The sequence below is a fragment of the Zeus faber genome (assembly GCF_960531495.2).
Source record: "Zeus faber genome assembly, chromosome: 13".
Classification (NCBI taxonomy): domain Eukaryota; kingdom Metazoa; phylum Chordata; class Actinopteri; order Zeiformes; family Zeidae; genus Zeus; species Zeus faber.
In genome coordinates, this window is record NC_137198.1 from 30116583 (window position 1) to 30142011 (window position 25429).

The 25429-nt window shown below is 45.1% G+C and overlaps 2 protein-coding genes across 4 annotated transcripts; one reads left to right on the plus strand and one right to left on the minus strand.

Annotated features, from left to right (window-relative positions):
• Positions 1-8201: 8201 nt before the first annotated feature.
• Positions 8202-16892, plus strand: LOC307238950 (protein tyrosine phosphatase type IVA 2-like). Of its 3 annotated transcripts, none has more exons than XM_080012109.1 (8): positions 8202-8510; positions 8765-8912; positions 9008-9131; positions 11349-12143; positions 12307-12399; positions 13202-13332; positions 15807-15881; positions 16640-16892. In XM_080012109.1, the coding sequence occupies exons 4-8, from the start codon at positions 12048-12050 to the stop codon at positions 16749-16751; spliced, it is 507 nt and encodes a 168-aa protein (XP_079868235.1). In that variant the 5' UTR covers positions 8202-8510; positions 8765-8912; positions 9008-9131; positions 11349-12047; the 3' UTR covers positions 16752-16892. The 3 variants fall into 3 exon arrangements, with proteins under 3 accessions (XP_079868235.1, XP_079868234.1, XP_079868236.1); XM_080012108.1 differs by having other exon boundaries at positions 8768-8912; XM_080012110.1 differs by having other exon boundaries at positions 8768-8839.
• Positions 16893-17999: 1107 nt separating this feature from the next.
• On the minus strand, positions 18000-25216 carry sdsl (serine dehydratase-like). The gene is made up of 9 exons (XM_080012631.1): positions 24965-25216; positions 22095-22263; positions 21888-21924; positions 21258-21397; positions 20999-21087; positions 20510-20743; positions 20015-20145; positions 19248-19334; positions 18000-18507 (listed from the first exon to the last, which is right to left on the minus strand). Exons 2-9 carry the CDS (start codon positions 22242-22244, stop codon positions 18398-18400), a joined length of 978 nt encoding a protein of 325 aa, XP_079868757.1. The 5' UTR covers positions 22245-22263; positions 24965-25216; the 3' UTR covers positions 18000-18397.
• Between the last annotated feature and the right edge of the window lie 213 nt (positions 25217-25429).

Sequence of the window (25429 nt, forward strand, 5' to 3'; positions counted from 1 at the left end):
GGGAGTGAACAGTGTGCTGGGTGAATGAGGTCCTTCATGATACATGTTCTGCTTCTGCACCTGCTGACATAAATATCCTCCAAGGAAGGGAGGCTGCTGTTGGTTATTCTTTCAGCAGATTAAACCACTCGTTGCAGCCTTTCTTGTCAGGCGCAGAGCAGTTCCCATACCAAACAGTGATGGAGGATGTCAGTATGCTCTCCATCACACACCGGTAAAAAGAGGTCAGGACAGCAGGGCTGAGGCGAGCCCGTTTCAGCCTCCTCAAACAGTACAGGCGTTGGTGGAACTTCTTTATGATGCTGGCTGTGTTGGTGGACCACGTAAGGTCATTGGAGATGTACAGACCAGGTATTTACAGGTGGACACCATTTCCACAACTGCTCCTCTGATGATGAGGGGGGGCGGTGTGACCTCTCCTTCTAAAGTCCACAATCATCTCATTAGTCTTCCCCACATTGAAGCAGAGAGTTTGCTTTGCACCAGGCCACAAGTTCTACCACCTCCTGCCTGTACACAGACTCATTGTTGTTGGAGCTCAGTCAAACCACAGCCATGTCATCTGCACACTTCACTATATGATTGCTCGGGTACCTTGCAGAGCAATCATATTTGAGGAGAGTGTACAGCAGGGGGATCAGGACACATCCCTGTGGGGAGCTGGTGTTGAGAGTGATGGTGGAAGATGAGACGCCATGGATCTTAACAGACTGTGGTCTGTTTGTCAAGAAGTCCAGGACCCAGTTGCAGAGAGATGGTTCTAGTCCCAACAGCAGCAGCTTGTTGACTAAAGTCTGCGAGTAGTAGTTGAGTAGTTTGTAGAGCGGGATGCTTTGTACCATCATCATCCAATTTGTATGTCCAGGTTTCTTCTCCGGGATGCCCCTTCACACCTGGCAAGGTCCGCTTTGAGACGACAGACAGCAGGAGCTGATGCTGTGTTCAAGTGAAACTCAAAAAATTTTAAGGTGCCAGGCAGAAGTAATAGTAGGGGTCCAGACCGCTGACAATTACAGACAATTAATTTAGTTATGTCATGTTGAATTGTATCATTTGGTTATGTGTCGTCTTGAATAATATCTAGTTATAACATTAATCTTATTATATTTGTGTGTGGAGTCATAATGATGTTATCACAATTGCTATGATAAATGACAGTGAAAGTACTTCTTGTTTTGTGTTAGGAAAAATTGTTTTGTTTGTGTTTTCGTGTTCCAAATGTCAAAGTGAAGCCGAAAGTTTAAGACAATAAAGAAGCAGTGGGCAGGACGTCCACCCTGCGTTCCATGTGAACTCGGAAATTCGCTCTGTAGTGGTTCGACATTGCCAACTATTGGTTTACACATATATAGTAGCGAGTTAGGGATTCTTCGAGCAAGCTAGAGGCAGGAGATTTGAATTCTCGACCAAGCGGGATTTTATTACATCGCAGTGCTCAGCATTAACAACCACACACTGTTATTACAGCAGGCAGGTTACCAACGGCACACACACTCTTACTCCTGGTGCAACAATCATAAAACTAATAACAATCTTTCATAACACATATAACATGGCTAACTAACACTACAACGACATAACAATTAACATTACTGTAACTAAAAACACATAAAACAATCCCCTTTCCGACAACAACCCCAAAACACACATAAAACAAAGCATGCTGGGAAATCTCTGCCCACCTCTATTCCCAACACGCTACATTGCCCCCACCTGGCTGGTTAGCTGTCCCCAGCAACCCATGTGTCCACCACAAAGTCTCTGAGCTGTCGGAAGTTGATGCTGTCGCCGGGCCCGCCCAGGGGGAGCCACCTCTGGTTCGGGGGGAGGGCCAAACATCAAGTCCATAGGGGTGCGGAGCTTGCGTCCAAACATGAGGGCTGCCGGAGTGCACTGAGTGGATTCTTGCCGCGTCCGATATGTCCAAAGGGCAAGTGAAGATCCCAATCTCACTGCTGGTGGCTCGTCAGAATGAAGGTTGAAATGTTCGACCAATCCGTCACTCTGTGGGTGCAACGGCATAGTCCGCGTTTTTTTAACACCCAGCAGGCGGCAGACCTCTGCAAACACCTGAGCCTCGAAGTTCCGACCCTGGTCGCTGTGCAGCTCCTTCAGCTCCCTGAACCGACAGAACATCTCGTCCACTAGGCATGCAGCAGTGGTAGCGGCACTCCGGTCAGTAACAGCGTAGGCTTCTGGCCATTTGGTAAAGTAGTCCATGGCTACTAGGATATAGCGGTTGCCCCGTTCTGTGGCCGGAAAGGGGCCCAAGATGTCCACGGCCACCCGCTCCATGGGAGCCCACACCTGGTACTGCTGCAGAGGAGCGTGAAAATATCGAGTCGGCCATTTCTGAGCGGTGCAGGTGTCACACCGGTGGACATGGAGCTCTGTGTTTTGACGACACCCTGGCCAGTTGAAGCAGGACCGAAGGCGACGAAGCGTCTTGGTGACCCTGAAATGACCAACCCCTGCGGAGCCATGGATGAGATGGAGTACTCTGGAACGTAGCTGGCGGGGCACCAGGAGTTGGAAGACGTCGCGATGACCACCGGGAGTCTGCCAGCGGCGATACAGGAGCCCGTCATGGTTGATGAGGTTGGCCCACTGCAAGTAGAGGGCCTTCGTCTCCGTGTCCAGTGCTGAGACCGCTGGCCAGTCTGGTCGGTGGCCTGCCTTCAACCGCTCTTGAACCCAGGAGAGGACAGGGTCTTGGCTCTGCTCGTGTTGGAGTTGGTCTGTGTCAATGTTCCCAACGCTGTGGTTATTGATCGTGCTTGGGGGATCTTGGGGACCATCGTCTGCTCGGCGGTCCCGTAGAGCTGCCACCTTCAACGTCGCTGCATGGCGTCCCACGGAGCACTGACAGTGCCAGCACTCTGGTTAGGCATTCCGGCTAACTCTGGCTGGCTGTGTTACGCGCGGGGCTCACCATGTGGCCTCTATCGTGGGGGGCGGTCTCCTGTCATCACAGTGGGCTGCCAGGGGAACCTGCCCTCCAATGCTCTCCCTGCGCGGGGCGCTCGTCGCTGGGGGGTTGGGCTGTGGGTGGGGGTGCCGTCTGCCACCCTCTGTTCTGTAGTCTGCATGCTCTGCGGCTGGGAGCTGACCAGGGGCCTGATGGGGGTGCGGCGCTGCTCCGACATGGTGAAGGCGCATGGCAGACGCTCTGCGCCCTTGGCTATTGCTGTAGGTTGGCTGCCACCAGGTACGGGAGGTGGGGGCAATGGGGCATGGTTGGGTCCGGGGGGGGGGGTCTGCGTGGTTGCTCCCCGGCCTGCTGCGCTCCTGGATCGATCCGGTCGCGACTCGCCTATCTCTCCCAGTGCCAAAACTCATACTCAGCACATACACCACACAATAGACAGAGGGCTTGTGGGATGGGCGGGGTGCAGGCTATGTGGGTGGGGATGTGGCGGGCAGCTGCCGTCTTGCCTGTCAGGCTCCTGCCAAAGCGTGCTTCTCGTCCGTCCCAAAATTGTAATCCCACTCATATTAGTTTAGAACACATACACTCACACACCAATCCTACTCCGAACAACACTCCATCAGACCAGGGTCTGCGGGACAGGAGGGGTGCGATTGATTCGGGTTCGACTTGCATGAAGGACTCGCACCCCCAACCCCGCAATTTTAACTGCAATTACCAGCACACATTGAGCACTGGGATTTTTCCCGAGGAGGCCGGTCGCTGGCGGGTCGGTGTGGGGGCGTGGTTTGCCGGGGTGGTCAGGTGGGCCCCCCCTTCCGGCCTGGCTGGAGTCCTGATGGCTTGCGCCTGGTGGCTTGGGATGTGCTGCGACCTGGCGGGGCTGCGGAGAGTGCCGCCGGGTGCCTTCCGGGCCCCCTGGGTGGACTGCTTGCCGTTGTGGGTTGGGGTGTGGGGGGTGGCTGTTGGCCTTTTGCTTCTGCGGCGCAGCTTCTCTGTGGCCGTGCGCCCTGGTGCTGGGGGTGGTGGAGGGCCTGTGTACCTGCCGGCATCTCCGGGGGTTGGGGGGGGGGTGTGACATCAAGGTGCCCCGCGCTTGGCACACGCTGCTTCGTGTATGGGCACTTGGCACTCACGTCTGGTTGGCTGCGGTGGGGCGGGCCTCCCCCTTGTGCGGGGCGTGGGTGGGCATGGGGTTCCTGCCGGCTCGCCCTAGGTCGGGCAGCTCGAGCAGGGTGTCAGTCTACCGCCGTAGGGCCAGGATCCGGGCCCGCAGCCGTGCCTTGCGCCCGTGCCTTGCGCCCGTGGCCCGAGTTCTGTGCCGGCGGCTGCATCTTGTGCCTGCACCAGGGGGTTCAAGATTCAAGAGGTTTATTTGTCACATATACATACTTTCATACATATATGCAGTGAAATGTCAATGCAACGCATGGTTGTATGTGTGCGCCCCTGGGGTGCGGGGTCTCCTTGTGCTCCCTGGGACTGGGTCATGCTCCTTGGGGCTGGGTGTGGGGGTTGCTCCATGGCCCTCTAGGTTCTCTGGGGGCCCGGGGGTCTTCTGTGGCCGCAGGGCAGTGTACACAGGGCTTTCCTGCAGCCGTAGGGTGGCCACGTGACCAGTTGTAGTTCCAGTTTTCCTGGACCTTATTCACTGTTTTTCAATACATGTTGTCATCCAATGTTCATGTTTTTGTGTAAATGTTGTTTGGAGTAGTGATCAGTTGTTTATGATAAATAGTTCGCCAAAGAGGGGGGTTGGTGGTGGCTCTCTATAACCAAAAACTGTGCTCTTGTCATTCTACAGGTCATCCACAGGACAGAGTTATTGCAGCACTTCTTGATGATTTAAGAATTAATAAAGAGTTGCATTGCAGGTTGAGAACTTGAATGCCACTTGCAGACTAACTCTGTCCTGAATGCAATGGCATAAAAATACTCTGATGTATGCCCAGCATGCTGACAGCACAGGTTAAAAAAAAAAAAAAGAAAAACAAAGTGCCTGCACTCTGACAGGGCCATTGCAACAGTGCATCGGCGTTGGCATGAAGACGGCCAGCACTGTGGTGAATCTCAAAGTTGTAGTCCTGTAATGTCTCTAGCCACCGGGCCAGCTGTCCTTCTGGTTCTTTGAAGTTGAGGAGCCAGGTAAGGGGTGCATGGTCAGTGCGCAGAAGGAACCTCTGCCTGTAGAGGTATGGACGGAAATGGCGGAGGCCCTGGATGACGGCCAGCAGCTCCCGACAGGTGACACAGTAATTTCTCTCAGGCCGGCTGAAGTAGGCGATGTTCACCTTGTTCACCTTCCTGAGACAGCACTGCTCCGAGACCCATGTCGCTAGCGTCAGTGTTCACGATGAAAGGTCTCCGCAGGTCTGGATAGGCCAGCACAGGGGCCTCGATGAGTGCCGATGGCAGCTTTGTGAAGACACAGGAACAGTCCTCCCCCCACTGGAACGCCTGACCCTTCTGTGTCAGCTGGTGTAGAGGGCTGACAATGGTGGCAAAGTCTTTCACGAACTGTCGGTAGTAGGAAGCCATCCCCAGGAAGCTTCGCAGCTCTTTCACATTGCGAGAAACGGGCCAGTCTTTCACTGCCGCTACCTTGGCTGGATCGTTGAAACCCCAGCCGCATTGACGACATGGCCCAGGAACAATGTCTCCTGTCGAAACAGCTGGCACTTCTTTGGATGAAGACGGAGCCCGGCCTGGCGGATGGCTTGGAAGACATCCCTCAGATTGGTCAGCACGCTCTCAAAATCTGCAGCATGGGCGAGGAGATCATCCAGATAGATGACACAGTGGTCCTGGGGGATGCTGGTCAGGACACTCTCCATCAGGCGCTCGAAGGTGGCTGGAGCGTTGCAAAGACCAAATGGTATTACCTTGAACTGCCACGGTCCCTGGCTGATGGAAAAGGCGGTCTTTGGGCGTGCCTCTGGTGCCAGCTCTAACTGCTAGTAGCCGCTGCGCAGGTCGAGGGAGCTGAACTAGTGGAAACCAGCGGTGCAATTGAGGGTGTCATCAACTCGAGGTAGGGGGTAAGAGTCTTTGCAGGAGACCTCGTTAAGCAGGCAGTAGTCAACGCAGAACCGCCATGTGCCGTCCTGGGCACCGGTGGGTGGCAGCAGCATGAGTGCCCGCAGTGAAGCGCTATGGCTTCAGTACCCAAGTAGAGTGTGGCTCCGGCCACATCCACCACAGCCCCCCACTTGATCAGCCCGATAATGCAGGCGTCTTGTATGTTGGCCAACCAGAACTTGTGGTCGACATCACGGTTAGCAACAGTCACTAGAAGGGCCCTCTTCCCCTGCATTCTGGTGCGTTGTCTGGTGACTGTCATGATGCGGTGCTTGGCGAGCTCCCAGCCTCGCGGTATCGGGTTGCTTGTGCCTGGAAGTGTCCCGGGGCAGATGATAGAAATGGTGGACACAATGTCCACCGGGGCTCTGCATAGCGTACCGTTTAGGTTACAGTCCAGGTACAGCCCCTGAGCCCGACCCAGACGTCTGAGCCTCAGGCCCGGTCTGGTAGAGGAGGAGCTTCATACAGGTGGCAGTTCCTCTGCTGTGCCAGCCAGTTGTAGTTTAACGCTGGCTTGTGCTGTGCTGGGCAATAGCATGCGATGTGGCCCGGCTCTCTGCATCGTAGCACCCCCCCGTTGGCCGCCTGGCAGTCCTCTCGTTTCCCCGCCGAAGTCGTTGTTGCGGGGGTGCACTGTTGACCGTGCAGACTGTCTCGTCATCGTCACTCTCCATACCGTCTGCTTGGCGCACTCGATGCTTCATGTTGGGGAAACGATCACTTGTAACCAGCACGAGTTCAACCCCTTCAGCTTCTGCGGGAGCCTCGACCAATGATCTTGGGGCGCGCAGGCAGATGTGTTCTCTGCCGCTCTGGATGGAGCCCCCGAACGAAAGTTTGAAGCGCAAACTCTTCCTGCGCCGTGCCATAAACGTTGGGTAGCACTGTCGCACATACAGCCGGAGGTCCGCGATGTTGGTGCCCAGGCTGGTGATGATTAACCAGCTTGTCCCGTGCGTCGTCGGTGTAGATGCGACGGCCAAACCAATGCTGTAGCGTTCTCTCAACGGTCTGCCAGTCGAGTCATTCTTGTGGCTGGAGGTCGGTGAAGATCTGCAGGGCTTTTCCTTCCAGGGCGAGGGCGACTTGCACAGCGGTTTCTTCTGAAGTCCAATTATTGAACTGTGCCCCCAGCTGTACTTGGATGAGGTAGGTCTCCAACGACATCACTCCGTCATAGCAGAGGTAGCCCAATGGCTCCCCATCTGGTGCTCTCCGGTGGCGCTCGTGGGGCTGGCGATGAAGCGTCGAGAGGGTCGTACTCACAGAAATACCACAACGTTTTTGGTATGTCAAGCAAACGTAACTTATTGAAAATGTAATCCAAGGGAAAAAGTCAATAATTCAATTGCATAAATTTAACTGCTATTGTAAACATCCATTAATAAGTAAACCTGCCATAGGTCATAATTGCCATATACGAGACACAACGTCAAATACCATCACTGAGACTCCAGAAAGGTAAGTTATAATACAGAAAGGTAAGTCAAAATAATGGCAAATTTTGGTTTAAAGTAAAAATATATATATATTTTTTAAATGTAGGTATAAACATTTCCCTACAGCTAAACGTAACACACTTTAATGAAAAGATGAAGTGTTTGTAGTACTGACAAGTTCTTCCATAATAATTCTAATGACAAATTAATGTTAAAGTTCCATAAATGTTGTCTGCATTACAATATGGACAAGTAATCTGTTTAAATTAATTGCCCAATCGTAGATTATTAAAAGCCCTAACCAAAATTAGGACTGTTAGCTCAGCTATTTAGAACTGCTATTTAGAAGTGACCTATCTCATATGACCCAATTATGTCACTTTAGAACTTAAATCAATAGCTGACGTCTGGTTGAAACGGGAACGCTTCATACGTAATGTCATGAAGGTTTGTCATGGAATTACATGGATGTAACTACATGCTGTTTGTAAATTTAGTAAATTTTGCTGCATTTCACAAAAAAACCCAAAATATATAACAGGTACCTAAAACGGATAAACTGGACCCTGTGTATTGCTGCCTGCAGCTATATTTATTATTATTATTATTATTATTATTATTATAACACACATTAGCCACTAGTGGGTACTGTACTACTTATATTTTTTTTAGAACGACACCCTAGTGGTTTTGAAACTGGGGGAAACTGGCCGCATCTATCCTTTTCTATTTTAACGTATCTCTAGTTACACTAGTTTCATTCACATTTTAGAGGCGCGATATTAAGCCCTTTCTTACTGCCTTCTTGCACACATTTTCCCTTTTAATAAATTCACCGTCATTCCGGGCTCGTATCTACAATCTGTATCTCGACACAAAACCGGTATTTCCCAGTCGGAGCTGCTCGGAAGAGGAGGGAGTTAACGGCATTACGATAACGTCCGTCCGACTTGAGCTCAGCATTTACAGTCTCGTTATAAAGCTACAGCAGTTTCAACATGTCACCTCTGTCGGGCCCTTTGATTAACTGAGATTCTCTGTACCCCGGCGTCCCTTTTTTGGTAAGTATGTAGTACACATGGATTGACGTCGTGCGTTTTTTAACGGAGTATTTACGTTATAACGATATAGTAGGTACCTTTCTATATAACGTCTTAGCTAGCTATGTGTGACAACTGTGTGATGCAGCTATATATACTATATCGCTGCTAATTTACAACGTATGAGTTAATGTTACAATCATGAACTCGATTATATGATACTCGTGTGTTTTGTAACGTGAGTTAATCTGCTTAGTAACGTCTCTCTGGCGCAGCAGATTAGCAGCAAGCTAGCGGGCCGTACGCAGCGCTTCGTCATCCGGGACCCAGGAGAAGCATCATCATCAATGGTGTGTCCACATCCCAGAGCCGTTACATCTTCCCCTGTCCGCTCGATGAACAACCACTTTGCCTCACATCACAGTGGGTTTATTTCCATATACATTCAAAGGCAACGCCTCCGTTGTCGCGCACGCTCCCATTCTGCGATTACATTAAACGAGAGTTATCTTCACCAGACTGCACATGTATGGCGTTTGCGAGGCTTGGAGGGGAGTTCTGCCAAGCCCAGCACCTACTGCTTATTGTGGACAAGTGAAAAGGCGACCTCCGACTTGGTCCCGTACACTACACTACACACAGGTGGGTAAGGTGTCTGTGTGTGTGTCTGTCTGTGTGTGTGTGTGTGTGTGTGTGTGAGAGAGATTTGGAATGAAGATTCAACCCGTGTTTGTCAAAACAGAGTTGTGTGTGTGAGTGAACTAATTAGTGATGCAAGAGTTCCCAAGACTCGCCAATTTAATTGTAGTGAACTAATCTTTAATTACTCGGGAGTTACTTGGGCAAAAGAGAGGGGTGAGCGTGTTCATCTAAGACTCATAAACTCCTAATAATTACTGAGGACTGATGAAAATTGAAAAAGAGATACATACCCTTTCGTGGGGTTTGTAAAGTTGCTATATGACAATGTTTTTCCGATAATATGCAATAATAATAATGAAACAGAATTATTTTGGCCTGCTGGTGGCTCTTTGGTTTGGAAATGTGAAAACAATGCCTGACCATAGCGGGCTTCTATCGATGTAATTTCTAATAGCGTAGTACAATTTCACAAGATTTTTTTTCTACACTTTAACGCTTGGGTAATAATGAGGCAATCTGGGAAACCAGAGTCTTCTCTGGGGACAACGGCCAATATTTCTGGGGTTCTGGTGTAGCCAATGGATATCCGGGCCAAGAATTCCTCTTCCGTGCGCCCGATATATATGTCTTGTGAAGGCGTTGATGGTGCACAGCATTTTTGTCTGATATTTTTATTTGCAGCCATGTCTCTAATGAGACCACCAATTCTGTTTTTGGGCTCTTCATTGCTGTGATTGTACTGTTTTAGAAGCTCTTTACGAGAATTACATACTGGCCCAGGAGAATCGCAAACTCCTTAATTTTTTCAAAGGCAATTTTGTAATTCGACTTTGAAAGAAAGTTGTTCATTCTATTACACGAGTCGAATGTTTCTCCACAGAATACACACATTTTGATAGTTTTTGTAGGGGTTCCAGGTCCTGACGACATTTCGGATAATCTCTATAAACAGATATCTGCATATGAATGCAGATAAATGAACAGTGATGGACGCATGGAGGACAAAGTCTTTGCCCGGATATTTGCTGGCTACACCAGAACCCCAGAAATATTGACCCAGAGTCTTTTGTCGTCAGACTGATAAACAATGTGTTCCGATATTGGTAATGAGGCAATAATAACTGACCTAGATTAACAGCATTTGTTAACGAAAAATATGAATATCTTTTAGGATCAGCTACAAATTGATATAGGCGCCGTGTCGTTAGTCCTGCTTGTCGGCCTAACACTGAGTTTAGCAGGGAAGGATATTCTGGTAGTGTTGGGGAGAACATTAAACACCCAATGCAGAACTAAAATAAAAGAACCAAATCGAACACACACGGATGGAAAAACCGAGCAGTTTGAAGAACAATCTGTAGATGAGGTTCATTATACCAATATTTGTATAATCCCTTTTGAAACCATTAACATAAAATTAATATAGTTTGGCTGCCTCAGGTGTGCGGGGAGGTGCCTGTTGTGTTAAAGCCTACAAGATCTCACTTTTACTCGGATTGTGTCCCTAATAAACAATTGGAGAAAAGGGTCACGGCAAGTCTGAAAAGCACATGGTCAACAGAATCATATGGTAAACAGAAAATGTACACATTAGATTAATATTTACAATAATTATGGCTTTGTAAAACAAATATAGGAATGCTTTCTTGTAGCTTTCCAAGTTGTCCAATGGCTCTCTGAATTAATATTTAGCCAGAAGAGCGTAATGGTAGGGTCACACTGCCGTCGACTGAGCGCTGCAAAGCCACATGCTGCAATGCATTTCAATGCAAATGAGCAGCGCACGCTCTTTTATTTATTAATTAATTTATAAATTTATTTATTTATTATGGAAAAACATCTCTAAAACTATCGATAAAATAAAGAACAGGTAATTTTATGTTTCTCCAATAAGGACAATTCATTATTTTTAGGGATGGCAAGATTATTTACGTAGATTCTCAGTAGGTAATTTATTTTGCTAAGTAAAAACAGCTCCACCATTTTAATAAAAGAAAAAAAGTACACACAGAACCATTCATCCATATAATGTATATTAAATATGGAAAGGTAGAGACGTTTGAAATGTTGCCATGGTGGAATCTGATTGGCCCATAACCGGAAAATCTCGCTAAATGTAACATGATTGGCTTACAGCACTCGCGAAGCTTTTTTTAAGCCTGTCGCCTCTCACGCTCCATATTTTATGTTACCTCATTTTCCACGTCTCTCCAACAGGTTCTTACTGCCACCAAATTGGACCCTTATGAAGACGGGCCAACCTTCAGTCTGCCAGCTGTTCTGGGTTGTAGGGGAGCCTGTGATCGTTGGGATCCAGAGGAACTGCCCCCACCCACCCCCACCCCCACCCCTTCCTGCCCCACTCTTTCACCTTCTCTTCCTTTCAGTTTCTGCCTCTCCTTCAGCCACTCTTTGCTGGCATCATTGAGACTTCCATCCTGAATGGCCTGATTGATTTTAAAGTAGTAGGAAAGAAAAATTGACTTTTTTTTTCTTTAATCTTTCCACTCTATAACTTTCTCTCCAACTATAATCTCATTTACTGACAGTTTTTGTGTATTTATTTAAACTTCTTAATTCAAGGTTTTCTGTTTTTATTTCTATCCTTGTCCCAAGAAAATGGTTTAAAATGTCCTTCTTTGCAAGACTTTTTACCTGGACACTCTCAAGTGGATCATTTTGACCTAGCCTGACCCAACACTGTGTTAAAATCAGTCCCGACTGTCCTGTACCTATCATCTGACCTCTTTATGACCCATGACCTATGAAGGCTATATTTGAACCCCCCCCCAAAACTAATTCTCCTTCAAAAGACTGTTTTTTTGGGTTTTTTTTCCCTGACCAGTGTTGTCTAAACCTTTTTGGTTTAGTTACAGTGCGAGCTCTTATCATTATTTTTGCTCCCTGATTCTCAAAATGAATCGACCGGCTCCTGTAGAGATCACTTTTGACTGCCTCCGATTCCTCATCACACACAACCCTACCAACGCGCAGCTGGGGAGATTCATAGAGGTACAGCACAGATGAAGCATTTAAAGCATGGGTTTGCCATTTGTCAACCCAGACCTTATTAAAATGTTGGTTCCCGTCATTCATAGCCGTTCATAGCACTACCTTGCTAAACACTTAACTCATGATAAAAAATCCTTAAATCTGTAATTTTTTTCATTTGTAGGATCTGAAAGCATTTGGAGTACAGACCTTGGTGAGAGTGTGTGCTGCTACCTACGACAAGACCCCAGTGGAGCAGGAAGGCATACAAGTCCTGGTAAGAACTCTAGACCAGAGGATGTAAAACATTTTTACGGCAGACTGATCTCTGGTTGAGGACCTCAACTTTATCTGCCGTGTGTGTGTGTGTGTGTGTGTGTGTGTGTGTGTGTGTGTGTGTGTGCGTGTGCGTGTGTGTGCGAGATTTGGTTATGGACCACCATCAATAAGTTAAGAGGATCCGTCGGCGGCCCTAGTTTGTAAACCCTTGCTCTAGGCCAGTGATTGCCAACCTGGGGCGTAAAATATTGGCTCAAACATCCCCCAGTGTTCAAATAAAAATTGTTACATATACATAGCTATATAATGCTTTAATATATTCTGTGCCCTACAAAACGTGCTCTCTCGACCATAAAAATGAACCAATTCTATAAAAAAATAAGACCACCGAATAAATATACGACGAACAACATTTTTCTTTTGTTATTTTAAATAGGGGTGTCTCAGATTGAATCAGCTTTGATTTGGGGTTCTCTGGGGCAAAAAGGTAGGTAACCCCAGATCTAGACTATGCAGTGAGATTTTTAAAAAATACTAATTTTTTACTCCAAACACAATCTGTCATCAACAGTCATCATTTTGCTTGTAGCCTAATGAGGCAACAATTCAAACAGAGAAGGGGCTTAACGTTTGCTTTTGTCAACTTATTATCAATATATATTATCATGATACGGTATTAGATATCAGAGAGTGCCACGCCCCATAATATCGGCACATTATTCATGTGGATGTATTTGCCCAAGAATAAATTGGGCATGTTTTTCACTCCACATCTCTGCTTTCCCCCTGTGTTGCTGCAGGACTGGCCGTTTGAGGATGGCTCCGCCCCTCCTGAACAGGTGGTGGACGATTGGCTGAACTTGTTGCAGACCAAGTTTAAGGAGGACCCTGGCTGCTGCGTAGCTGTCCACTGTGTGGCCGGACTTGGGAGGTTAGTGTGGGTTGTGTGTTGAAGCCAACCATACTCGGCCTATCTGTTTGATGTGACGCATCGGCCCCTCTCTCCACAGGAAATCAATTGCTAATTGAAAACAAACTCGTGCCAACAGCAGTGACGCCATGCTACGCTGCTTTACTAAAGCAAACACTGCACAGTGAAAATATGACAATAAAATGATGAAGGGCAAAAAAATATTGTGAAAAATATTGAGATACCTTCAACTTCCTCTGGGTCCAATAAATTACTTTTTAAAATCCATAGCATACAGATTCGGCAAGGCAAGTTTAGTTGTATAGCACATTTCAACAACAAGGCATTCAACATGCTTTACATAAAACATAAAAAGCATTAAGACAAAGTGCCAAGAAACACATTATTAAAGGAGATAGCATAAAGAATGAATGCATAAAGTAAAAACATTGAATACATACATTGCATAGTGCAAAAGAAACACATTGTAAAAGGAAGAACACATTAGAAAGTTAAGAAATAGAATGCATAAACTCAAGTAAAAGTGACAGTGCAGTGCAAGAAATAAATAGATTTTAGTTTAGTAAAAGGTAGCGGCAAACAAAAGTCTTCACCCTTGATTTAAAAGACCGGAGAGTTGCAGCAGACCTGCAGTTTTCTGGGGGTTTGTTCCAGATATGTGGTGCATAAAAACTGAACGCTGCTTCTACATGTTTAGTTTTGACTCTTGGGACAGAAAGCAGACCTGTCCTAGATGACCTGAGAGGTCTGGATGGTTCATAACGTAGCAGAAGATCAGAAATGTATTGTGGCCCTAAACCATTCAGCGCTTTATAAACCAACAGTAGTAATTTTAAATTAATTCTTTGACGGACAGGAAGCCAGTGTAATGATCTGAGAGCTGGAGTGATATGATCCACTTTCCTGGTCTTAGTGAGGACTCGAGCAACACGTTCTGAATCTACTGCAGCTGTCTGATCAATCTTTTATGGAGACCTGTAAAGACACTGTTATAGAAGTCTAGTCTACTAAAGATGAATACATGGAAAGTTTTTCCAAATTCTGCTGAGACATAAGTCCTTTAATCCTTGATAGGTTCTTAGGCTGACTTTGTAAGTGTTTTAATGTGGCTGTTGAAATTTAGGTCAGAGTCCATGACTACACCAAGATTTTCTTGCATGGCTTGTGCTTTTTAACCGATTGAAGCTGAGCGCTGACTTTTAGTCATTCTTCCTTGGCTCCAAAAACAATTACTTCAGTTTTGTTTAATTTGAGAAAATTCTGGCATATTTGTTCAACGCGCTTGCCTAGTCAATGTATTTAACCCTCATCCCTGGTGATATGGTTATGTAAACTTGTGTGTCGTCTATGTAATTATGGGAACATATTTGTTGTTTTCCATAATCTGAGCCAGTGGGAGCATGTAGATTTTAAACAGAAGAGGCCCTAGAATGGAGCCTTGGGGAACTCTAGATGTCATTTTTGTCTGCTCAGATGTGTAATTACCTATAGACACAAAGTAGTCCCTGTCCTTTAAGTTGGATTTAAACCAGTTTAGTACTGTGCCAGAAAGTCCCACCAAGTTTTCCAGTCGGTCTAATAATATGTTGTGGTCAACCGTGTCAAATGCAGCACTGAGATCCAGTAATACTAAGATGGAAATTTGCCACCGTCTGTGTTTAGATGGATGTCATTGAAGACCTTTACAAGAGCAGTCTCAGTGCTATGGTGTTGTCCAAATCCTGACTGGAAGCTATCAAAGCAGTTGTGTAATACCAAGTAAAGTTCCCACATAGTCCATTTACTTCCACATTCACTTCTAACAGGTGAATTTTGGTTTCCAGCGCTATAATCTTCTGTAGAAGTTTGTGGAAGTCGTCTATGGAGAAGTGGGGCATCTTGCTGCTAATAAGCTTAGCTTACTGAAGTGAGGGCAGCAGTGTCCAGTGTAGCTGGTGCTGGTGGTAATCCTATATAAACAGTTGTAAAGTAAGTGTCCAGTTGTTAGATGGAGCCACTGTTTCTTTTTTAAGCGTTGCAGCAGGAAAAAGATGCTGAGACGGTGAAAATAGATTCAAGAGGTTTATTTGTTCCATACATAAACATACTTTCATACATATATGCAGCGAAATGTCAACAGCACATAGCAAATAGAAGCCAAGCATAGAGTAGAGCACAGAGCAAAGCAAAGCACGTCTGCTCCGCACAAAGGACAGATGTGCGGATATCATCTGGATTTCATTTTTTATTTCACTTGCTGGCCAAGTTTCTCTCTTATCAGAAAGTAGTAGTTTTAGCTCCTCCAAACAAACAAACTACTCGTCAAACAAACCAGCCAACCCTGAGAAAATCCTGAGTATGGCTACCAAACAAAACTTTGTTGTTTTAAAATGTTACCTGTGCAGAATGTGCACGCTGCGTCTAACCTTGACATTGCACAATTGACGGAAGGCCAAACGGGTCCAAGAATACAGTAGATGTGTCTGTCTCCTCAGAGCCCCTGTGCTTGTAGCCCTGGCTTTGATCGAGTGTGGGATGGAGTACGAAGATGCTGTACACTTCATAAGACTGTAAGTACATGTTCCCTTTTCCTACAGAGAGCTCCTGTTCTCTGAATTTTGTCTAATTCAAGTACCTGGCTGGGCCCGCTTGCATAATGCCTCAACCTGCATTAAAAAAAACACTTCAGGAAAAGTTGAAAGGGAGGCATTATAGATAGCTGGTTAGTTTAGTTTTATGTTTCATACTGTGTCCGAGTTATACAAAGCTAAATTGAATGTTATGGGTTAAACTCTGTTGCTACGGTAAGCGCATCATGTTGTCCCGACCAATTGATTTTTGCACAGTTGCTGTAAAACATCAGTATCACTTAAGTTTATGGAGCAACATTTTACAGTGTTGTCGACAGTTCATCAGCGTTTATAAATATTCACTATAAATGGTGATGTACTGTATCTACTGTAGATATAATAATCATAATAACCACTGATGAATAAGCACTTGATCAGTGCCTTTCACAGAACCCAAGGAAACTACACACAAAAAACAAATGACTCCTTATCTTGTTTTGTTGGACACAAACTTCCCACGCAGTAACATTAAGGAGATGGTGCATGAATGGACAAAGTTCTCTCTGAGTTTGGTAAATCCTGTAATTAAGTGGAACCGTTAAGAAGCTTAATGCAGAAAACCTAAGTAGACCCCTTTGGTTTAGGTGATATTTTGGCTTATGGTGTTTTATGCAAAGAGACCTCTGCCGTTCAGTTGCCATACTAAAACCGATCTTCCCCCCCCCCATCGTGTGTCTGTGTGTGTTTGTGTGGGACAGTAAGCGGCGTGGAGCATTTAATGCCAAGCAGCTCCTGTATCTGGAGAGCTACAAACCCAAACTGTGTCTGCGATCCAAGGACGCCAACAGCCAGAGCTGCTGTCTGCAGTAAAGGATCGCAACGCTCTCATATGCATCTCTGCAGGAAAAAAAATAAAGACTGTGTGTGTGTGTGTGTGTGTGTGTGTGTGTGTGTGTGTGTGTGTGTGTGTGTGTGTGTGTGTGTGTGTGTGTGTGTGTGTGTGTGTGTGTGTGTGTGAACAAGCACCACAAACCCCTCCTCTTATTCAAGTTTGGAAAATTAATAAAAGAAAACATGGTCAAACAGGTTTAGTGCCATTTCCAATTGGTGTTTTTCAGCAAAAACACCACAGCAAGACCGAATGTTCTCATATGTAAAATGGTTTTTAATTGTTAACGCAGACCCCTCGGCAAACTAAAGGTCTTATTGTAAATTCTCATTTTCAAATCAAAGAAAGTGTTTCTCATGTCTTGTCACATGTTCTAGAGGTTGTTTTGTCTGAATTCATTAGTAAAATTGCAAAGTTCTTATAAAAAGAATGATATCATACCACAAATTAAATGGTAAATGTCAAATATTTTATTTGCTCATTGTGCAAATTGATCGATACTGATATAGCAGCGAGGAGGCTCACAAATGTTGGTCGACACCATTCAGTCGACCGTGGCTGTTGAGATTTCAAGTCGTCAATATGGCTCTGTGTTGAGGAGGAAATGCCCCTCACCCACAGATCTGTCAATGTCCACTAAAGCTCCGGCTGCCGAATTACCCCACTTGCATCCCTGAACTTGACAATCTAGTTGTCACTAAATCTGAATACTAAATCTTATCTGTTACTACTGTCATTGGCAATGAGTACAGTGGGAAAGGAAAACTGGAAAAGGAAAACTTAAAGGAAAAAGTGATGGCTACCAATGCCAAAACTCTCAATTTCAGGCTATCTAACCTTTGGTACTAAGCTGTCTGGCTAGCAGCTGTGATTGTAAACTACCGCTGTGAATCATATTTTTGTTGTAGATATCCTTTACCTCTCCATGTGTGAATACTTGTATTTATTTGATTCCATTATGTGATGTTTTTTTTTCATATTTTTTCCTTTGGGCAGGTGGTAACTGTCTATACCGTGGGAAATAAAAATTCTTTTAGTACTGTAAATGTCGATTTCATTCTCTTTTTGGCCATTTTATCAATTTGCGGCAGACAAATCTCAGGGAAGGTCTGAGATGTTTATTAGAATAAAAAAAAAAAAAACCTGACAAATCAGGAATTAGCATTTTTATTGTCTTAAGGAAACCTCAACAGAAAATAGCGATTTACATTACCTGTGTAAAAGCAAAAATGTGTGTGAGCACTTAGCAGTTGTAATAAGGTTGTGTGGGTGGAAAAATGGATCATTCTGAGAAGCTGATTGCCTTTATTGAATGTACAATACATGACAGCACACGACCACACACAAAGGACTGCTAGGAACAAATGCGTAGTCACCTCACTCATATAGATTCTTTGATTTTTGATGGCAGTCTATACAGTACAAAAAGATCAAGAAGAGAATATGCAAAACAAATATGCAGATAAGGTAGATGGATTTTTTAATCCAAGTTTAACTCTTGGCTTTTTTTTTTTTTTTTAATGAACTACATTGGTTAAATCTGCATACACAAATATGTGCTTTTAATATTAAAATTTACATTTCTAAATGGACTAATGGTTTAGTGACAATGTAGATTTTTTGATTATTAGTCCATTTTTAGTAGTTTGTTTCTAATGCTATCAAGTTGCTTCATGTTGATGCTGCTGCCACCACACACTATCACCACTAGGGGGCCCAGGGGAGTTGGCAGACGGCCTAAAAACACAAAATAAACAATTTGGGATTGTAGTAAGGCCATTTTCAATCTTTACTATACTAGAGATATAACTACTCAGATATAATCTCATTCATTACCTGTATAAGACAGGTCTCTGAGAAATACCTGTATAAATACAAAATAACATACATGCGGTGTAGAGGCAGTGTATGTGTAACGTATGTAAGTGTCTGTAAGTTTGCAAAGCTATTAGGGGTAGCGCTATTGTAGTCAATGTTAAAAAGCCTTCTTCAATACACCTTCCATTCCAGGTGGGATCGCCGTCACGTGCTTTGTCACCACATAAGGTAAAGATGTCGCCAAAGTGTTTGTCCATGACTATTGTCAAACCACTGCATAACATGGACAAAGTGCTAACAAACTGGGGATGTTGCATTGGTGTGATGGTCGAGATTTAAAAATGCTAAAAAGCACAGTTGTATAGCTACTGATGTTTTTTGTGGAAAAATTAATGACAATATATATAACAGAACATCAGGAAAGTGAATAAAGCTTCAGTTGAAGATGACTTTGGACTCCATGGACTGAGAATCCTCAGGGAAGTAGTTGGCATTTAAAGGAACTGCTTTGGCATTGTAGTGGAGTTTTAGATTTCTAATTGCAATTGAAGGCTAAATATGGTGTCAAACATGCCTAGAAAAGCGGAACCTTCCTAACACTCAATCGTATGAATTTGTATGAGATGCTTGTATTTATTTACAATAATTAGAGTTCAAACCTTCCTCCTGTAATTGGGAAACGACCCCACTGTAGACTGCTGCAAGTGCAGCTCCGCATGCTAACTCCACAAACACACGCTCCTCATCTACCAGAAAAAAAACAAAAAACACATACACACTTTTAATGCCTGATCTTTAGGGATTCATTAGAGGCTTTATTTAAAAGAAGATGTACATTTCAACCATGCATATCAACATACAAAAATAAATCTACATATGGGGAAAATATGGCTATATATGGTTTAGTGTAGGCAAATAGAGCGCTTCAGCCAGAGCTTAGTCTGCCAAGGGGGGCTGGCCATAAAAATGGGGTTCATTCTGGCGTTACAAAATGAAATTCAAGGACTTCCAAGTACTTCTTAAGCACCAAATTTCATTTTCAAGGTCTTTAGGCAAAACAAATATAATCAATTTTCAATGTGATCTTTATAAATTCAAATATCTAACCGTAGTCTCATTCTCATTTATGTTAGTATATCTATTTTAATCTATTATAATAATAATATATATATATATAAATATTATACTGTATATATACAGTATGTATGTATGTGTATATCCGCCGGACCCCTTGTCCGATTTTTCTCAAGGACTTTTCAAGCATTTCAGCAAAAAATGGGCTATATTTCAAGTTATTACAGAACTTCAATTTCTGAGGACGAAATTCAAGCACTTCAAGGACCTCAAGGACCTGGTAAGAACCCTGTAAAATACTTTGAGACTCTGTGTTTTGTTGTCTTGTATTTCACAGTGTCAGAATACTCACCAAGGAATCTTTCCACGGCATGTAAAGCTTGCTGGTCGGTGACCAGTTCTGATATGATTCTCGGTTCGCCGGACTGGCTGTATTCAAACGCCTTTTTACAAACTGTCTTAGCACCAAGACATTTAGCTTCACTACAGGGTGTGTGTTTGGGAAGGAGGGGGTTGCAGAGAGAGAAGAGGAGAAGAGGAGAAGTGGTGATTGTCAGTATGGCTTCACTCAACCACCTTACTACTGAAGATGCACTAAAATGCAACAAATGGATGTAACAATATTTAAATGGTACTTTGGCTGTTCTCATCTTAAAAGACATCCTAATCTCAAAACTATACACTAGAGTAATGAGTAAAGTCAACTGTATTTATAAAGCATGTTTATAAATAACGAATGTTGACGAAAGTGGTACAGTACCGGATAAAGGAGAGTAGAATATACACCAAATTCATAGACAAATCTCACCCTGTTTGTGTCATCACTTCATCTTCTTCAACTGCTTACCTTGTGATGTCATCCAGGGTGACCACTCTCCCTGCCTTCACGGCGGCATTGAGACAGTCTGCGCCAACGGTCTCCATGGCGACAATGGGCACATCTGTCCAGCCCACCGCCTTGATGCCCTGGACGACGCCACAGAGGAGCCCTCCTCCACCGACAGATAGAACTACAGCCCCAGGCTTCAGGTTGGGACCCACGGAGGCCACAATCTCTGTAATGACACTGGCATGGCCTGCCCTAGTGTGTGGTGAGTGAGTGAGTGTGCACAAGGGTAGTTTTATGGGGTGGGCATGGGGTAGGGTTGCTTAGTGGGTCTCATTCAAAAAGGTTCTCTGAAAGTCTTTGTTTTGTTCTTGAGAAAAGAAACATACTGCTTTGCTACATTCAAGCACAGTGAAAAGCTGAAGCAGAGTGGTTATAATAAAGTGAGGTTGTGCTTTCAACATGAAGTGGACAAGGAGAAAATGAATGAATTGTGTATGTCTGCAATACCAAAGCAGTGGATGGTCAAATGGGGGAACATAGGTCAGTCCTTCGGTCTCCATCAGTCTGAGAGCTTCTGTGTTGGCTTCATCCCACACCTTGACAAAGAGAACAGACAACGTATTAAATTTCTTTTAACCCCTTTTGCCACAAACCCGACATTCCACAGTATGTCTACATACGTGTAATTTATGCAACCATGATGCGATCAGTCATGAGAATGACACAAAAAAGTCCGAAATTGACCATGTCTCATGTCATATTTCACCTTGCCTATAACCTTGACGGTGGCTCCCTCATCCTGGAGTCTCTGAACCACCAACACGGGGGATGACGTGGGAACCACGATGGTCGCTGGCAGACCCATTTTCCTGGCTATGTAGGCTGTGGCCATACCTGCATTACCGCCTAGCAACATACAATCATGCACAGGATGTAATGCTATGTAAGTCCATTGTGCTGAGAATAGGGGGGGGTACACACAGTAACCCAGTCTAGCCAAACAACTTCACACTCTCGTCCCTAAACTTAAGGAGAGTACCTCAGTCAGTGCCATCTTGACTCTCCATAAAACAGCTCCAAATGGCTTAGTTGGCTACTGTGGCTAACTAAATGGCTTAGTTGGCCACAAGTTTCGATTTGGTAAAATTGCATTTCAAATTCAAGATTTATTATTTTAGATTGATGTACATATAATATCAGATATAAGCGCAGAAAATAATTGTTCCCAGTAAATTGGGCTGCATTTTTTCTATATTGCAATTGATTAATATATTACGTGTTAAAGGTTGGGTTTTGTACAACAAATAAATCACTGAAAGACATTTTTTTTTGCATGCGCTAGAATTAATGACATACACCCCCCCTCAACAAAAATCCTTTAAAGTGAAAAAATAACCCGAAGAACAGACGACTCCTTTGGAGTTCCCAGCGACCTGCAGGAGAGGAATGGAAAAGAGGGAAGAGGAGAAAGGAGAGCGACAGGATCTGTAAACTCTCTCTACTTTGAATAAATGATAATGCCCCTAAAAACAGAACAGCATTAACAATAAAGACGGTTTACTTAATTTGAGTCACGAAGCAGCACCTGCTGTGACCGGCCTACCTGCTGGCAAAGATGGCCGATGCCCCGGATTTTGAAGGAACCCGAAGGCTGTGAACTCTCCATCTTCAGGTAGACTGTGGTTCCGAGGCGTTTTGACATGCCAAGGCTCTCCAAGAGTGGTGTGTTGATGTGAAAGTGCTCGGCCATCATTCGGTTCGCTGCTGTAATACTGGAGTAACAAAACAGCGTTAGATGTGCTAAAATGATTGTTTGCAACTGATAGAGAAAGTATGCATATCCTCTACCTAAGAAATGGAATACTATAAGACAACAGTAGTCCATTCAACGTTCTGCTCAAGTAAAACTATTAAAGTTAGAGATAGATAACATGACACAGATATCATGTCCCATCCTTTATATGTGAACCTAGGACTAAGTACATCCAGGTAATTAGAATTAAAGAGTAAGACATTTGCTTTGAAACGGTACAAGGCCTCATAAAATGTAATTATTTTAAGTACAATTACTCAAAACTCTTTAGTAAAAGTACGGTTACGTTCAGTCATGACTTTTCATTTTGTGGATCAAATCTGATCTTTGGCATAGTACACTGAGGGTATTTCAAAAGACACGAAAGTTTTGTGCGTATTTATCAGAAAAAAAATTCTGTGAAAAACAGTTTGATTTACAAATCAGAAAAATTATTTGCCAAAATCCTCAATAAGCGAAATTTGTTGAAAAATCAGTATAGATAAAGTATCTCAAAGAGCGCACTGATGTATACTACGGGTTTAAATCTGGATTTTTTGATACTGTACCGGCAGTCAAGCTGTAGATTTTGACGAAACAACCAAATTTGTTGGTTATTCTGCACACGGAAAGGCCTGTTTAAAGTGGGGTGGGTGGCTGGGTGCATTATAATACATAATATCCAAAAGTCCATTTGAAACTGCAATGTGGTTTTTTTTCACCCTCATCTTCGCTCCACGAAAGTTGACTTTCTTTTCAGCCTTCTTCTGATTTCGATCCCCCTCGTCACTGGTAGGGATAGTTTGTTTTCATCCGATGGTTATATCCCGGTGTGGCAGACCAAGGCCGAGGTCAAGCACCGGCTGCAGACGACAACACGGTTCCCTTTCTCGCAGCCGCCAAGCTGCCTGGAATCCGCGCCCGTGCCGTGCTGATTGGTCCAACTCTAGGCAGGGAGCTTTCTTAATGTTTATCTGTCTTGCAGAGGGGATCAGCGCATGTGCTCGTCAGCCGACCAGGAGATGGAGCAGAACGCCATTTCTCCTGCGCCCGAAATTATTGTTCCTCTGTCTAATAAAAACTCTCGCAATGTTGGCGCACAACAGCAATAAAGACTCAGTCTCCCTCCCTAAACCCCTACCTATGGGCAGAGACTCCCACAAGTGGTGCCTGAACAGGGACTCGGGAGGGGCGGATCCGCTTGCTGCTGTAGCGCCTCACAGACCTGGAAGAGGAGCGGGACTTCCTCCGCTGTCAGCTTGAGTGCCTCTTGCCGTGACCGACCACTGGCCGCCACCAACCGGGAGCCGGCTAGAGGACCAGACCTGCTTCCCACCCCAGGACCCACGTGGGATTCGCCGTCTCCCCAGCCCGTCTCGGTGCCCCGGAGGAGAACGGCCAGGGCTCCGCTGCACCCATGGGCGTAAGGGGGCAGGAGGGCAGATGTCTGCCAGCCGGGTCCTGTGGTGCCGTCTCTCCCCTTGCTGTCCCCTCTCTGTCCCCCATCAGCTCCCAGGGCGGTTCTGCCCGGGAAATCAGGGAGCTGCGCAGACGGGCAGGGGTGCGGGCACTGCGGGCGGCCCGGCCACGACCACCAGGACTGCCACCGGATGGAACTCGGCCAGGTGGTCCCGGTCGCCGGCCCGCCAGACCCCTTTCCTGGTCAGGAAGTGGCCTACCAAGGCTACAAGGGGGTAGACATCAGGCTTTGCTAGACTCGAGCTGTTCGTAGACGATGGTCCAGTAATGCCTGGTTCGACCAGGGCTTTGGTGGAGACATCACAGGTTCGTTGTGTGCATGGGGATGTTCAGAGGTACTGATGGTCCGGCTAGAAATTCGTTACAATGGGAAAAGCATAGGGCACACGCAGTGGTTAGTTCCCGCCTGTCGCACTCCCTGATTTTGGGCACTGATTGGCCAGGGTTTGACGCAGTGACGAGGGGGAGTGCATTCACAGTAGGGAGTGAGTGTTGTGAGTGTTGGTGGCGCACATGACGCTGAGGGTTCGTCAGCGGGCACGACGGGTGGAGGGGCGGCAGGATCATAGGTGGGATCGCCTTCGGTTACCTTAACGTTCCCTATCGACGACTTTCCACTGGGGCAGTCGCGAGGCTGATTGGTCCGACTCGAGGCAGGGAGCTTTCTTAATGTTTGTCTGTCTTGCAGAGGTGATCGGCGCACGGGCCCGTCAGCCCACCATGAGACAGCGCGGAACGCCATTCCTCCTGTGCTCGACATCATCATCATCATCATCATCATCATCATCATCATCATTTATACTTCTGGCCGAGCCTTTTTGTTTCTCTGTCCAATAGAAACTCTCGCCATGTTGGCGCACCACGGCAAGGAAGACTCAGCGTCCTTCCCTAAACCCCTACATGTGGGCAGAGGCTCCCACACCCGGTTATACGTCAACTTTTGTCGACAAGAAGAGCGATCTATTTTAAGAAATGTAATCAAAACTATCTCTGGACTGGACAACCAGGGGGAAACATTACCAATTTAACAACAAATCCACTTCCCAGTGCGCATGACTGACCTACTGTCCTCTGAATGGAAGTCCCCTGTGTTTTAAAGTTACGCAAGTACGTAAATAGGGGAAAACTTATGTAGTAAATAGAAGTAAATATATACTATATATTTACACAATTATAATGTTAGTAGTCAACAGACAACTTACTTCTCCGCTGTCAGTTCCAACGAATGGTACAAAGTCTCCACGCTAGAAAATGGCTGAGGTAAAGCTATATATTGGAAATTCGGGCTTCGACAACAAATTCCTTCAAAACGCAAGCAAACCGTTCAAAGTAAGTTTCATATTGTTGATGAGGACTTAGAACGGGCTCAATGTATCTTAATTTCATGAAATATGTCCTATACTCCCTGCATTTTTTTTAAACGCAGCTAAATCTCCTTTGACGAGTTGGTTAAGTCTAAGGGAACGTCTTAAAATGATATGCCCTCCTCTCTCCGGAAAAAAAACGGGGGTAAAAAAAAAAATTTAAGTGTGCAACAATACAATATAGATATACTCAAACAATTGGATATGACTCAGAATACTCACTTGTGTCATACACACCTATTATTCCAGTTATTGATGTATTGATATTAAACTAGTAATGAATACATTTATGAAAAAAAGATG